The 16,098-nt window shown below is 37.6% G+C and overlaps 1 protein-coding gene across 3 annotated transcripts; it reads left to right on the forward strand.

Annotated features, from left to right (window-relative positions):
* The first annotated feature begins 140 nt into the window (after positions 1-140).
* LOC133522316 (transmembrane channel-like protein 3) lies at positions 141-15,910 on the forward strand. Of its 3 annotated transcripts, none has more exons than XM_061857615.1 (16): positions 141-345; positions 851-979; positions 3,703-3,862; positions 4,250-4,397; positions 5,325-5,567; positions 6,153-6,292; positions 7,012-7,087; positions 7,321-7,401; positions 8,119-8,357; positions 8,908-9,022; positions 9,686-9,795; positions 10,583-10,775; positions 11,489-11,583; positions 13,329-13,487; positions 13,972-14,105; positions 14,385-15,910. In XM_061857615.1, the coding sequence occupies exons 2-16, from the start codon at positions 856-858 to the stop codon at positions 14,651-14,653; spliced, it is 2,286 nt and encodes a 761-aa protein (XP_061713599.1). In that variant the 5' UTR covers positions 141-345; positions 851-855; the 3' UTR covers positions 14,654-15,910. The 3 variants fall into 3 exon arrangements, with proteins under 3 accessions (XP_061713599.1, XP_061713601.1, XP_061713602.1); XM_061857617.1 differs by lacking the exon at positions 141-345 and adding an exon at positions 434-704; XM_061857618.1 differs by lacking the exons at positions 141-345; positions 851-979 and adding an exon at positions 2,108-2,246.
* Positions 15,911-16,098: the final 188 nt, after the last annotated feature.

Genomic DNA, 16,098 nt, shown 5'->3' on the forward strand with positions numbered 1-16,098 from the left:
AAAATACTTTGTAGCCGCCGAAACTGTATAACACACAAAAACGAAAAAAAATCGTTTTAAACTATAGCTTAAATAATGCCGAATTGCCAAACATTACTAAGCTATGCACTTCGCAGCGCTCAAACATGCATTGTATGGACATTAAACGCCTGCAAGCGCTTCACAGTCTAATCTGACAACCTTGCCAAACGTACGCAATTTCATATGCCCCGCCCCTATTGTTTATTTATTTATAACCTACAATAATAAAATAAGAAACTTTATCGAAAAAGGCGTTCTTAAAATGCAATAATAACTTCTAATTAAGATTACAGACACTATACGATCGGCTCTATTGCGTACAAGGTAGGTGCACATTTGATGAAAGTGATGAAACACCTAAATAGTTCCTTTTTCATATATTTATAATTTACTCATAATGACATAGTTCTACGATAACGATAAGATAACTTATCATAGGTAGTCATTAGCTATGTTATTAAACTTATCCGTGATTGCTATTTATCAAGTATTGTCGCGGCATCGATAAAAACAAAAATTCATTATTATATACTTTTCTCGTTTTTAGTTTAGTTTGTTGCGTGAAATGCTGTGATCTATCGAAATATATACTAGGTTCACAAGTGAAATCCTGACTGGCAAGCTTCAATTTATGTATTTTAAGTAGAAAGAAGTGAATTCTTACTACATCTTGAGGTGTACAGGTACCTACATAATATGTATATTGATAATGTTATTAAGGATATGAACTTAATTTTCAAAATTTACTTAAAAGTTAAACACTGATTTCCAAAATAATTAGCTGTGTTATATACCCTCTGTTCATACTTATGTGAAAAGAATTTGACAGTAAACATGGAAGACGATATAGAAGAGATGGAGCCTCGGCCTCCAAGCGCTCGCCGGAACTTCTCTCTCCGTAACAATGCAGCCAGACAAGTGGCCATCAACTTCATGCCATCCAGGCAGCTGCCCGGCAGTGAGTATTAATTTTTTAGAGTTGTATTGCATTGTTAGTAGTTACAATAGTAACCATTGTTTTTAAAATCAATATGGTGGTGTTACTTAGGATGGAATTAAAAAAAACAAATATATTTGAAGGTATAATTCATCCTTCAAAGTTCTGTCTTGGACTTCAATTGCTATGCCAGCATTCAAGCTAATCTGTTTGTTCAATACTTATGCTATGAAATGTCAACTCCAGCAGTACACATTTGCCTGCAGAACACCTGTTAAGAGGCCTATGCTCAGTAGTATGACATATTTTAGTGATAATGATAAAAAAAATAACAAAGTAGGTACTTAAAAACTATATGTAATTTAATTGAGTTTAAATTAAATAATCCTCAAATTATATATAAATCACTTTAACTCTTTTTCTAATGACCTAACCCATTAGTATCATTAACAGCTCAAATTACATTAATTGACCACTTAACTGCAATCATCAGAACTGTTAGCTGACCATTTCTAAACCTTATATTCAAGGAGACAAGGTCTACCAATTTGCAGGTAAGACGTTTCTGATAGTAACAGCTTGTACCATCTTTCACACTGGTAACTCACCTTTCATGAACCTTATCCCAAAGAAATAAGGTCCACAGATTGTTAGTTAAGTGTTGCTGTTAGTATGAACAATGATTATCCTAATTATTACAATTAGTGTGATTCAGACAGTCTGATACTGGCCTTTGAGAAAACAGGACTGGCCTGTTGCACATAGGCACTGTTTTAGTTACATACACTGTTTTTTCTGTTTTTTTTCCTGGCTTTTGCTCGCTGCCAATTTGAGCAGGGTGAATTTGCCAATCTTGGTGTTTACATTCATGTGAAGGATTTTCAGTGTTTTTTGATTCTGTTTTGAAATGAAGAATAAATTTAATGTTAAGTTGCCTACTGTTTAATTTTTCATGTCATACAAATATACAACTTTATAAAGTGTACCTAAGTGCAAACAAATTTGCTAATATTAACTTAAGTGACAACAAAGAGTAGCTAAACATAAGATAGGTTCTATATTTTTTAAACTGTGTCGTGTTTAGTATTCTAGTTACTACTTTTATGTTAAAGTTAAAACATAATACTTGAGTTAAAAATAAGTGAGCTATAGTTAAAATGTCAGGTCACTACTAGAAAGACGATGACTTGAGTGAAATAATATATAACAACCATGTTTGAAGTAATGGATGAGTCTGTGACCTCTGTGACTTCTGTGAGTGAGATTGAGCTGCAGGAACTTATAAGAGGTATTTATTCTTTTGTCTTTGTTTAATTAATGTTTACTTTAATTAAGTACTGCTTTTTATTCTTGGTCATGATTATGTCTCTTGTGTAATGTTGATTATAAGAATTTCCACATTATTAGATAAAAAAACTAGTTTACCTTTGCTAAGCTAATACTAGCTCAGTGCAGCATTTAATTTTTTTTTAAGAAAAATAAATAAATACAAATGTATCAATACTAAGTATGACATTTAGTTTCCCTAATTATACTGAGCCAAAGATCGTGTCATTCACATAGACGTATGCCCTGACTTTTAATGTCATGATAATAAAGGTTAGATTTGACCAATCTGCGCGTCATCGTGGATGACACGAACTATATCCAGTTAACGCATTTTTTTAAATGATATAGAAGGCAAACGAGCATATGGTAAGCGATTACCGTCACCCATAGACACCCGCAACACCAGAGGGGATTTAATAAAAACACCGTGCATAACTATCATGTAGTGTTGTGGCTTATATGTGACGTTATCTATGAAAAGGGTACCTTATTGTCGATGGCGCTTCCGCCGTCACAAACAATGCTCCGATACAAATATAACGCTGCGCGACGCAGTGCGGCGTAAGCGCCATCGACAATAAGGTTCCTTTTCCTAGATGTCACATATAGCCTAGCTATGCCCAATTGTCAATCCCAGGGGCAATGATTATTTTTCTACTTTCCTAAATCCATCACAATCAGTTCAGTAGTTTAGCAGTCCGATGGATAGAAAGAGTTACTTTTGCATTGAAGATATTAACAACAATTATATAATTCTTACTAAGCTAATAATAATATGTGCTAGAGAATAAACCTACTAAACATGTTTTAATAATGGATTTAATTTTTAGTTTTTTGAACAAGTCACTTTAGATTGAAATTGTTTAAAGATGAGAGAGGAATAAATAGTTTTTCCTGTTAGGTAGCTACTAACCATATTTTTAACTTAGCAGTTGCATAATTAACTTATTGCAGTCATTAAAAACCCTATGCTATGGAACGAAAGGTCTATTTTAGCTTGCACGAAGCACAGGCTCTAAATGTGTAGGTACCTATTTTCTTAGCTAAGCATTTTATTCCTCATGTTAACCTAAATGAATTCATTGGTTTAGTCAGTAATTATACCTTAATAATATGGCGGTGTTTCAATTGCGTATGTATTATTTGTATTAAAATTGATGTTTTAATATTGGTACTGGTGTTAAATGGTTATAATTACTGGGCGGGAGAATTTGTCAATGTGTGTACACGACGATCGACGTCAAAGATATGTTTATCTACACTTTTGCACCCTACTTCTCTTTGTAATAAGGTGAATAAACATGTCTTTGACATCGATAGTACTTACATGTAAAAATCAATGAAAGTCAATGTGAAATTTTTTGATGTAATCAGAACCAAAAATGTCCCCCATGCTATTTATTTTTTATTTCCAGATACGATTCGTTTAAAACGCAATGCATCTCACAACGCATTGCTCGAAGAAGCCGCCGACGCGCCCGATTCGGCAGATCGGCAGGCGGATATCATCGTGCGTGAAATGGAGCAGCATTCCAGGCTTATGGAGGACAATCCTGAAGCTGAGGAGCTACGGAGGTAGTGACGATTCTATAAAGAGGGATTCGGTTAACCTGTCTATTCATGTGACTTATAGTAGAAGCAGTGAGAAGGACTTACTGACAGAGCCAGTGAGACGATTTGGATACCTTGTATGAAAGTTGCATATATCTTTGAATGTTTTGAAGAGTTCTGGATGAGCCTTGACGAACAGTTGCTCTATAGATGGCGAGCTTGTGTAGGGTAAGATCGTGCGAATTCCAAACTCGTTGGTGTAGACCGGCAAAGGCTGCAGCAGCTTTGGAAATTTTTCATTTACACAAAGCTAAAATGAAAGCAATACGCGGTGTTTTATGGAGTTTAGTATTGGTTTGCTTGCCTCTGGTTATTCAAAAGCTTATAAGAAATAAAATGTCTTAATTCCAGGGAGGCCCTGCGAGATTTGCCGCAAGGTTTGACAATGAAACGGCACGTTAGAGCCAAGCTATCAGCCTCAGTCAGCCTGCGATCCAGAAGCAAGCCTATCTCTCTCTTCAAGCGGTTCAAGTACAGGATGAGCTTTCTTTGGAAGAGGGTGCGTTCATTATTATTTTTTCATTCAAATAACATCTGACACAAAGATTGTTTCCCTGCGGTCATTTTCATTGACTCCAAACTTTGATATCAAGCAATCTTCCCACAAACATCAAACATTTATTCAGCAAATAGACCACAGGGGCACTTTTACATGACATTTTTTTACAAACAATAAAAAAACTAAATACAATTACAAATTGAAATAAAGAATCAATGAAATATTAGATACTTTATTAGAGATGTATACAGTCTCTAAATGTCGAATTACACAAAAAAACTATGATAGAAAAATACAACCAACAAAAACTAAAATTCTTTAGAAATTTAAAAGTCTACGTTTCAGAGATAAAAATATAATTTAAAAAAAACGCTCATTAAATTATTCTGAGAGATGAAAAGGTCTCCAAGACATGAATGATTATAAAATAATAAATATTTAAGACTACAGAATAAATAATTAAAAGACCAGAAATTAAGTCAGACAGACAAGAACCGAATGAAGTGTCTCACGCTTATGCCACTGAAGTTCCTCAATTTTAAATTCCTTCTGTGTATTATATCTATATACAATCCACTTGTGTCAAGCACGCATTTGCAGTCTGAAAAAGGGTGAACGCCGCGCAGTAAACCGGCGCGTAGGCATGGGGGGTAGTTCCGGCAAGCCTACGATGCCTCGTAGGTACTTAGCGCGCGAACTAACCTCAATCATATAGTCTCTTCTGTACACGAAAGTTGAGGTTACCTACTGACCCTATTTCTGGCTGTCGCTTGAAACCGGCCTCGTCGTAGTTTATGGACGTACAATTGTTTTTAACTTTTGGGTATAGAAAGACAAATGTGAGCACTAAATCTGTGTCTGCACTAATAAAAGAAAGGAGCATATCCAATCAGTCTTATTTTTTTAACTTCACTTATTTGTCTATAGACCCGCGACCGTTTCCGAGACTTCATCTTCTCCATCGAGCTCTGGTACGAGCCCATCCGCTCCATCGAGGGCCACTTCGGCTCGGCCGTCGGCTCCTACTTCTACTTCCTGCGATGGCTGTTCATGCTCGACGCATTACTAGCCGTTATGCTGGTGGCTTTCGTGGTTGTTCCTCAGATTTTACATGATGAGACGAGCAGTGGGATAAAAGATATCAGTTTTCTGGACTTTGTCAGTGGAAAGGTTAGTAACATTTAGGTTTATTTTAATCATTTTCTCTATAGATGGTACGCGCCCATCCTCTCCATCGAGGGCCTCTTCGGCTCGGTCGTCGTCCTACTTCTACTTCCTGCGATGGTTTATGCTGGATGCTTTGCTGACCGTGATGCTCGTTCTGTCATGGTTGTACCTCAGATCTTGCACGATGAGACGAGAAGTGGAACTAAAGATACGAGTTATCTGGACATTTCCAGTGAAAAGTTACCTTAGATTTCTACTTTTATTTTCTTAGAGTGTTTCACCCGTCAAGTAAAAATCTCTGACATCTGTACCTCTAGTGTAAATTTATTGGATGGCGTAACGTGACGTACGCGTTTGCGTTAAGTCTTATTTTGTATGGGATTTTAAGTTTCTAAAACGTTCCGCTTGGCGCACTGTGTCTAAATCCCATACTAAATGAGACTTAACGCAAACGTCACGTTTCGAAATCGAATAAATTGACACTAAGAGCTCTGAATGTCATTTTTGATTGTACTGCTTTAGACAACAAACCGCATCGATTGATACCATTAATAAGAATCTGTTCACTAATCTGTTCTTTATTTATAGGGTGGGTTAGAGGACTCCCTTCTGTTTTACGGGCATTACCACACCAGCGACGTGGCAGCGCCGGGCTACAGCATGCCGCTCGCCTACTTCTTCACCATGCTGTGCCTCTATCTCATGTTCTTTGCGCTGCTGTGCTATAGGTAACTTTATTTATTTATCTATAGTTTGTGCATGTGAAATGAGGATCATGAAAGTAAACTGAAACCTTGCCTGCCCCCATATGGCCCCGCACCAGGTATACCAGGTAGGCCAGTGGCCTTCCCGCTTCCTTCGCCCCTGAACTCCGCGGTTATCGTGCTCTTCAATAATTGAATTTGGAATTGTTAAGTGAATCTTATCAATTCTCAAGCTATTAATAGAATAAGAACAAATTGTACATAACGTCCACGTCGTTTAATACACCGCGAGCCAGGCGCAAATTTAGTCAATCATCAGTATCATCACATGCCGGGCGATAACTCATAAAGTGGTTAAGGACGATGTGTAAAGAAACCTTGACGTCAGTTCCGCTGCGTTGGTGGATTGAGGAACGGCAGCCACCCAAATACGTATAAAAATTGTAGACATCGCCTCATGATTGAATCTTTGTCAGATGATAGGTTAGATGTTATTGCGAATTAAAAATATCGTCAGCTGGTTGTGCCGCGGTGGAAAGACCGTCAGCTGGTCATATGAACATCTCAAAAAAAAACCCGAGATGCTTCTTTTGATACATATTTCTAATTATTAAACTATAATTTTTTATATTTTATTAGCGCTATCGCCAGATTTGAACGTACGTTTAAAATCTAAAAAATCCGAAATATTACATTCTAATGTTGAAGGTTTCCTAAATTTCTTAAAATATTTTTTTTTATAGAACCGCGTTGTCATACCGGCGGAACTTCATAGAAACGGCGAGGATTGGCGGTATGAGTCACGTGTTTGCCAGCAAGGTAACTTCATCCTCTTGGTATAAGTGTTTTATACTTTCACATGTACAGAAATATTGCATGAACACATTATGAATGAATGAATTCATTGTGTTTTGCAATTGTGCTTCTCCCTGTGCCTATGTTGTTATAATATCCTTGGGGAATTTAATCATATTTATAATGCTTACACATTATATATAGTGTCAGAACCTAATATTTATCTTCTATATAATATGCACAACGTACTATTGAAGGTCTTCTGCGGCTGGGACTTCGGTATCACCACGCGCACGGCCAAGGCGCTGCACGCCAATAGCATCTATAACGAGTTCAAGGTAAGAGTTCAAAAACCGTTTGCTGGCTTAAATATTGACAACAGTCTTAATGTGAAACAGCCAGGGCCATTTAGTTATTTTTCTTACTCCCTTACTATTTTATCCATGTGTTTGACTCCATTCATTCGCCATTAATTGTATTCGCCTCTCCCTTTAAAAAGTACTTAATATAAGTCTTCTTCTTTGTCCTCGCCTTTGTCCCGCTACACGGGGTCGGCTTTCTTAACCATGCCACGCCATTTGTTGCGGTCATATACGTCATTGCATTCTAATGAGAGAATTTTCATGTCCCTTTGGACAGTCGTTAGCCATGTGGCTAGCGGTCTATCACTTCCCCTTTTGCATGTTGCGATGGAAAGGCACTTCTTCACGACATAATCGTCTGGCCTACGCATCATATGGCCATACCACCTGAGTCTGGTCTCTGCGAGTTTATCAGCAATCGGAGCCACCTTTAGACTACCTCTACCTCATTGCGAACTTTGTCTTTTAGCGTGACACCACTCGACCATCTTAGCATTCGCATTTCGGCGGTGTGAAGCTTCTGTGTGTGTATGTTCTTAGCAGCCCAAGTTTCCGTGCCATATAGTATTGCCGGTCTTATTGCAGTCTTATACACTTTGCCCTTGGTTCTTACTGGCATCCTTGCATCACACATAACACACATAAAAGTAGTTAATATAAGTATATTTATTAATTTTCAATTGTGTTTTTCAGGAGCTCCTCACCGAACAAAACAAGAAGCGAACCTCAAAGTCCTTCTGCACACGTTTCGGCCAGCGCCTAGCCAACACAGTCGTGACCGCCCTCGTGTTATCGTTCATAGTCGGGGTGGAATACGGATTCCTGTTACTACTACAAAGGGAGAGTAAATTGGCACATTGGGAGATACTGGTGTCTTTGGGGGTGACTGTGGCGGTCACCATTTGCCCACTGTTCTTCGCGTTGGTCGTCAAGTGAGTATGCAAATATAGATTTTATAGCCTCGGTTTAGGGTTCATAGTTAGGGTGGAATACGGTTTCTCACTGCTTCTACGAAGTGAGCAACTTGGCACATTGGGAGATACTGGTTTCTTTAGGGGTGACTGTGGCGGTCACCATTTGCCCACTGTTCTTCGCGTTGGTCGTCAAGTATGCAAATATAGACTTTATACCCTCGGTTTAGGGTTCATAGTCGGGGTTGTGTCCACTATTCTTCGCGTTCGTTGTTAAGTGACTTTTGAAATATAGACTTTATAACTGAACTGTTCGGGTTTGGGACTTTTATTCATTTGATGACTCTAACGTTAGTAACTTTTATCGGTAAAAGCGATTAGCGTATAGTTGTAGATTCCGTGTGAATAAAAGAGATGCATATACTTAATCGCTAGTAGATGACTATACAAACTGCCGGCGAGTACTTTTCTAAGAGAAACACCTGCGAAAAAATATCTTTCTATACATAGCGTCGCCGGTGGCTGAAATACCATACTTGTTAATTAAACTAAAACTGTTTTATTTCAACAGGTTAGAATACTACAAGCCCAGAACCGCCGTGTACGTGACGTTAGCACGCACATGTTTCCTCGACATCGGTACTCTGATGTTGCTGCTCTACTACTGGTCTAACTCTGGAGCTGCTGTGAGTTACCCGAGAAAGTTGTATTGTAATACATAAAACAAGATATTCACATGAACGTAGTTTGATTAGTGCAGAGAAATTATTTGAAGAAAACGAAGAAAATACAGTAGTTTCGCTAATTTACGTTTAACATCAGCTGAATTCAGAGCACATTTTATTAGAGTTAAGGGGAGTTATTTTCAATAAGTTCTATATTCGCATGGCGTGGTGTGGCGTTGCCATTTAACACATTCACTGCCAGCGACCCGCTAGGCGGGTTCTCTGTTTGTAGGCGCTTTTCGCTACATACGGATTTTCCCGTGTTATCGGCTGGCACTGAAATGCATTGTCTCGCCAGAAACACAGGGAATCTTAGTTCAGGCACATGGAAACCATCTGTATTTTTAAGTCTGTGTTTTATATGAATGTAACCATGGAATACATGTTTTTAAATAAATTATGTTTAAAAATTATTGTTTTTGAAAACTTTAGCCAGTTAAAGTATAGGTAATAAATTCATCCCAGGATTTTTTTATAACAGCATTATAACTTATAACTGGGGTTGGGTACAATTTTTAATACTTCTAACATTCTTGCTATTGTGTGAGCTACACTTAAAAATTTCATTACCTTAAATTTTTAGTTTTTCATTATGATTTTATATTTTTTTCTTCTTTCGACCAGTGCTGGGAGACGTCATTCGGCCAGGAAGCGTACCGGCTGGTGTTGCTAGACGCGATAATATCGCTAGTAGTGTTGCCAGTTATTGAGTTTTTAAGAGCTTTAATTTTTAAGTAAGTTTTATTTCTTTTATTATTTTTTTGATAAATTTTTCATTTTTTTTTACTCAACTGTTGTTAATGTATTTTTTGAAAGTTTTGTATTCGCTTTTTTCGCCCATAGCAGAATACCTCAGAAACAAATATTTATCTAACGTTGATTGTTTGAATGATTGTGTCATCCGATTTTGTTTAAATGTGTTACAGGTCGATTAACGATAGCTGGCGCGAATGTAATGAACGAAACGAATTATATCTGTCATTGTGTATATGACACATGTATCGGTGTAAACCCCGTGTCACCATTTTATTGGTTTATCTATTAGGTACACATATATAATATTAATACATTCTACATAACATTAAAGCTCTCCAAGGGGCCTCTACGTGTTGGATCTATATCCCCACGCAAGCCTATCAAAAGACCGGAATTTTAGGCCCGTGAAATCCGAGGAGATACAATTATAAATTATATGACATTATCACACAAATTGACTAAGTCCCACGGTAAGCTCAATAAGGCTTATGTTACATAGACAACGACATATGTAATATATAAATACTTAAATACATAGAAAACACCCATGACTCAGGAACAAGTAATCCATGTTCATCACACAAATAAATGCCCTTACCAGGATTTGAACCCGAGACTACTACGAGGCCAGACAGATCGTCAAAAATATATAATACAATCATTCATTCCATTCGTGCCAGCTTTCGTGAATCGTTCTGTACACGTAATACACACATAATACTCGCGTCAATTTTGAAGTATGTTAAAAAGCACCTTTCATTGCAGATTGAACCCAAAGTCCAGAGCGCCAGAGTTCAACATCGTGTCCAACTCGCTGACTATAATCTATAACCAGGGCGTGCTGTGGTTCGGCATGCTATTCTCGCCTCTATTGGTGGTAGCAGTCGCACTGAAGTTTCTGTGCCTGTTCTACGTGAAGAGAGAGTGCGCTTTGAGAGCGTGCCAGCCGGCTAGAAAGGTATAACCCTTCTATTGTAGATCCTAGGGCGTTAGAGTTCAATATCGTGTTCAACTCGCTGACTAATCTACAACCAGGGTGTTCTGTGGTTCGTGCGCTTTGAGAGCGTTCCAACCTGCCAACCGGCTATAAAAGTGGAAATAACCCTTCTATTGTAGATTGAACCTTGTGTGTAGGCGGTTAGAGTTCGGCTGTAGCGTTCAAGTTCTTGTGCCTGTTCTACGTGAAGAGGAAATACACTTTGTGAGCGTGCCAGCCAGCTAGAAAGGTATGTACCCTTCTATTTTAGATTGAACCGTGTGTATAAAGACCTAGAGTTCAATATCTTGACCGCTAACACACATATTCGGTTCCGGTCTACAACTGATGGTACAGGATCTGCTATGGTTTGGATTGCTATTTTCGCTTCTATTCGTCGTAGCCGTAGTGTTGAAATTCCTCTACCTGATCTATGTGATGAGGGATTCCACTTTGGTACCCTGCCAGGAGGTGAATAGTGGAACGTAAACGTAAAGTACAGTCGACAATAATAGCCTGTATCAAAATATATATTAAAACCAATACCCAAACGTTATTGGGGTTGGAAGAGATCGCTCTTTAGCGATAAAATTTGTACTTTGTAAGTAAGTAATTTGTACTATTTTCTTTTATTGAGATGTGTACTTAAAAGTATTGTTATTATGTATATTTTACCAAATGTAATTTTTGTGTAGATCTGGCGCGCGGCGCAGACCCAAACGGTGCTGTACATGCTGGTGACCATGTCTCTCTTCTCCACGCTCTTCGGCATCGGGACCTTATTCCTAGGGTACGTTCTGATTGAGCGGGCCGTGCAGTTTAAAAATGGTTTATATATTACAATGTACGTACGTCACTAGATAAGTTTTGCAATAGACAAATATGAAACAATGAGGTGGCCTATCACATATACTTTATAAAACTATATTTCCATAGACAATGTTTGGTCGGAAAACATTTACTTTATTTTTAAATTTACTTATTAAAAAATAGATTTTAACTTTGTAAACGTTGGCGTGGGCTAAGGACGATTTACGCATATTTTATACAACATTTTCATTCCATACAAAGTTTAAAAAATTAAATAAGTTAATTTAAAAAGAAAGTAAATCTTCGGCCAATCATTGTCTACGGTAATATAGTTTTAAAAAGTATATGTGATAGGCCACCTCTTTGTTTCATATTTGTCTATTGCAAAACTTATCTAGTGACCTATGTATAATATATGCCACTCGACCGACCGTCAATCGACGTAACTGGGAGAATCAACTTTTTAACGTCACTCGTTGCCATGGTTACGATTAGTTGTCCAGGGGACAAAAGTTCATTGAAATACTGATTTTATGGTACTTAAATGTATCAAACTTGCATTTTTGTGGTCGTTATAACCAATGTCCATAATGGGCCCCCTACTAAGCATGTTAATAGAACGGCATACAACGTCTCTTCAAACAAACTGTGCCACTGTTGTCCCTTGGACAACGGGACAGGATAACAAAACAAAAAAAGTTGATTCACCCAACTAATCAACACAAGGAAAAAGAAATAGGAATACCAGACCAAGGCTGTTATCCCCATGAAATAGGAATACCAGACCAAGGCTGTTATCCCCATGAAATAGGAATACCAGACCAAGGCTGTTATCCCCATGAAATATGAATACCAGACCAAGGCTGTTATCCCCATGAAATAGGAATACGAGACCAAGGCTGTTATCCCCATGAAATATGAATACCAGACCAAGGCTGTTATCCCCATGAAATAGGAATACCAGACCAAGGCTGTTATCCCCATGAAATATGAATACCAGACCAAGGCTGTTATCTCCATGAAATAGGAATACCAGACCAAGGCTGTTATCCCCATGAAATATGAATACCAGACCAATTCTGTTATCCCCATGAAATAGGAATACCAGACCAAGGCTGTTATCCCCATGAAATAGGAATACCAGACCAAGCAAGGCTGTTATCCCCATGAAATAGGAATACCAGACCAAGGCTGTTATCCCCATGAAATAGGAATACCAGACCAAGGCTGTTATCCCCATGAAATAGGAATACCAGACCAAGGCTGTTATCCCCATGAAATATGAATACCAGACCAAGGCTGTTATCCCCATGAAATAGGAATACCAGACCAAGGCTGTTATCCCCATGAAATTGCTACTTCAATCCAACAGGGCATGAAATATAAGCATTTTTGACTCGGAATAATTTTGAGAAATTTTGACGAAACGATTGACGACCGGTCTGGCCTAGTGGGTAGTCACCCTGACTACGAAGCCGATGGTCCCGGGTTCAAATCCTGGTAAGGGCATTTATTCGTGTGATGAGCATGGATATTTGTTCCCGAGTCATGGGTGTTTTCTATGTATTTAAGTATTTACTCTCAACTCAACACAAGCCTTATTGAGCTTACTGTGGGACTTAATCAATTTGTGTAATAATGTAATATATATTTTTTTTATATATTTAATTAATGATGTCATAAGATTTAATAATACTATTTTATAATTTCAAGTATTGTTTACAGCACCAGCTCTCACTCTTGCGGGCCGTTCCAAAACTACGCAACTGTATTCTCAGTATTCACTGAGGGCGTTCTGAAACTGTCCACACGCCCCACTTTGCGGAGCATACTGGTCTTCTTGACGCGCCCGGGCGTCATCGGTTTCCTGGTCCTCACGCTTTGGTATGTAGTCATGGATTTCTTCATTTATTTCACATTAAAAGTCATGTGCATTACAGATGTTAGTTGAATGTCGTCAGTACATGACACCCGGGTAGGGCGCGTAATGTTAGTACTTATGAGGTACCAAATTACCTTTATATACTATAGTTCTTATACAAATACATATCTAATTTAACACTTTTACAATAGGATAGACACACTATAGACAAAACTACGTAATTGTGTTCTGTGTTCTTGGAATGTACAACTTTCGTTTGATATTTTACCAGTTCCTCCTTGGTAAATAAAAACATCTTGAGAAGACTGGATTAATCTCAGTAAGGTCTAGTTTCCCATCCGGGAAGGTCAGATGATAGTCGCTTCGTAAGTCAGTGTCAGCGGTAATTTATGGGCTTCATGGCATAAAGCTCCGGGGTAGAATGCAATCGGGAAAGCGCTTAAATGTAGACTAATTAATTATAAGTATATATTGCTTTCTGTGCAGTGTTTTGGTGTACTACATGCGAGCCAAGGCTAAAGCGCAGCACTCCATGGTAGAAATACTGCGCCACATGCTGGTGCTGCAAGCCAAAGACAAGGACTTTCTGCTCAATGCCATCGCAAAGGTTTCCAAAGGAGGTAAACTCATTTACATTTAAAAAAAAATGTCGCATTGTCATTGTGAGTTTCATTTCTCCACTACCTAAAGGCTGTCTGGAATAGATCGCTCTTTAGCGATAAAGTGGTCTGTGGTTTACCCCTGTCTTTATGTTTTATGTCTGTTTCCTTGTATAATATGTATTTTGAGGTTGTGCAATAAAGAGGATTTGTATTTGGATTAAGTTGTAAAAACAGAATATGTATGCCTCAATATCATTCATAAATTCATGCTTCAGTACCTAATTTCACTACTTGCAGAGTGGATGTATAGCCCAAAACCCGAGGACCCCCGCGACAGCCACACGTGGAAGTACCTCAACGAGGTCCGCAAGCCGTCCAACGCGGGCTACCACTTCGACGCGTCGCGGCTCAGCCACTCCATGCTCGGCGCGAACAAAACTCGACCCAATTCCTATGCACCGGAGAAATCAAAGTCAAACGACGATGGGGATACGGATAATAGCTCTTTTAGCTGGCAGGGGTCGAGTTCTTGCTTGAATAAGGAAAATGAGAAGAAATGGATTTAGCCCAGCAATAGTCGACCTAGTTCCTATACGCCAGAGAAAACAAAATCCAACGACGATGGTGATTCTGATAAAAGTTATTTTAGTTGGCAAGGTTCGCGTCACGAGTTGCTTGAGAAAGGATGGGAAGAAGTAAAAGTCGACTTAATAAAGTCCAACACAATTTGCATTTGCAGAAATCAAACATGTTATAATATTGACGTTTTTCAGCACCAGGTGGTTTCGTTGACGATGAAAATAATTTTTATATTGAATCTCTGGCAGTAGCGTCTATATGAAATCCTAAAATAAGTTGTTTTTTTCCGTCGAGTCCCCTTGGTTATAAAAAGGTTTTTCTACTCGACTTTTAAATACTACTCGGCGCTTCCTTTTAATTTTGTGGCGGTAAGAAAATCTACAAATTGTCATTCTTCATTCATAATTATCTCGATTCCCCGCCGCCTGACATTACGCTATGCCTTATTTTTATAATCATCTGTTCTCTTAGGTATCTTTTAATGGCGTTATTCATAAACGCGTTACTGGCCTGAGTTAGCTATGAATTGTTTGTCTTTATCTATCATTTTGACTTATGTATTTGTAAGAAAGGAATATAACATAATTTAACTAAATTAGGCCCGTAACATTTTATGAATAAGGGGGTGAGAAATTAAACCCAGTATATGTAAGCTATTAATAAGTATCAAGGGTTGAGTATTTCATTAAAAAATCGTGGGATACATTTGAATACCACCTTCATTACAAAGTGAAATTAATTTTGCAGTGTGCATTTTGGTCACTAGATATATGTAGTAATAACAAAACGGCTTAATTAACTAAAGTTAGACGGGGTAAGTACCTAAGAGAAACTCTCGAAGGGAAAATAAATAGAAATGGGAATATGTCATAATTTAGAGTCGTTATTCTTATGTTCCTTTATCCTTGGCGAAAACGCCACATAATGTATTATGTAAGACTGTTCTTTTTATATTTTAGGTTGTAGATTGTTTAATGTCGTATGTTATTTTGTTCAAGATCTCTGATTAATACTACAAAACAGTGATATAAAGCATAATAACAATAGAGGCTTTTTAGATAGGCATTTTTATATATCTAGCAAATTTCAATCTTGTATTAGATTTAATTTGGTTGTGAATTTTTTTGCATAATTCAATTCAATATTTACACGTTCTTATGAAACATTTATTTTGGTTGTTTGTAAATTATCTTAATAATGGTGCTATTGAATAAATTTATCAATTTACATATTTATACCAAAAATATTGTTTTATTACAAAATCCACACGGATTTTCATAGGTTAAATCGTCGAACACATTTTAAATTATAAACAAAATATTAACAAAACAGAAAGCATATGAAATAAAAGGAACACAAATCACACATTATGTCTTAGTTGATCCACCCTTATAATCAACAATTATACATATATAGTCTGTCAAACAACTTT

This window comes from Cydia pomonella, chromosome 10 (genome assembly GCF_033807575.1).
Source record: "Cydia pomonella isolate Wapato2018A chromosome 10, ilCydPomo1, whole genome shotgun sequence".
Taxonomy (NCBI): Eukaryota; Metazoa; Arthropoda; class Insecta; order Lepidoptera; family Tortricidae; genus Cydia; species Cydia pomonella.

Coding starts and splice junctions, on each gene's coding strand:
- LOC133522316 (XM_061857615.1), top strand. CDS start 856: ATGGAAGACGATATAGAAGAGATGGAGCCTCGGCCTCCAAGCGCTCGC. Junction 7,402..8,118: donor GCATCTATAACGAGTTCAAG/GTAAGAGTTCAA, acceptor TGTGTTTTTCAG/GAGCTCCTCACCGAACAAAA. Junction 14,106..14,384: donor CGCAAAGGTTTCCAAAGGAG/GTAAACTCATTT, acceptor CACTACTTGCAG/AGTGGATGTATAGCCCAAAA.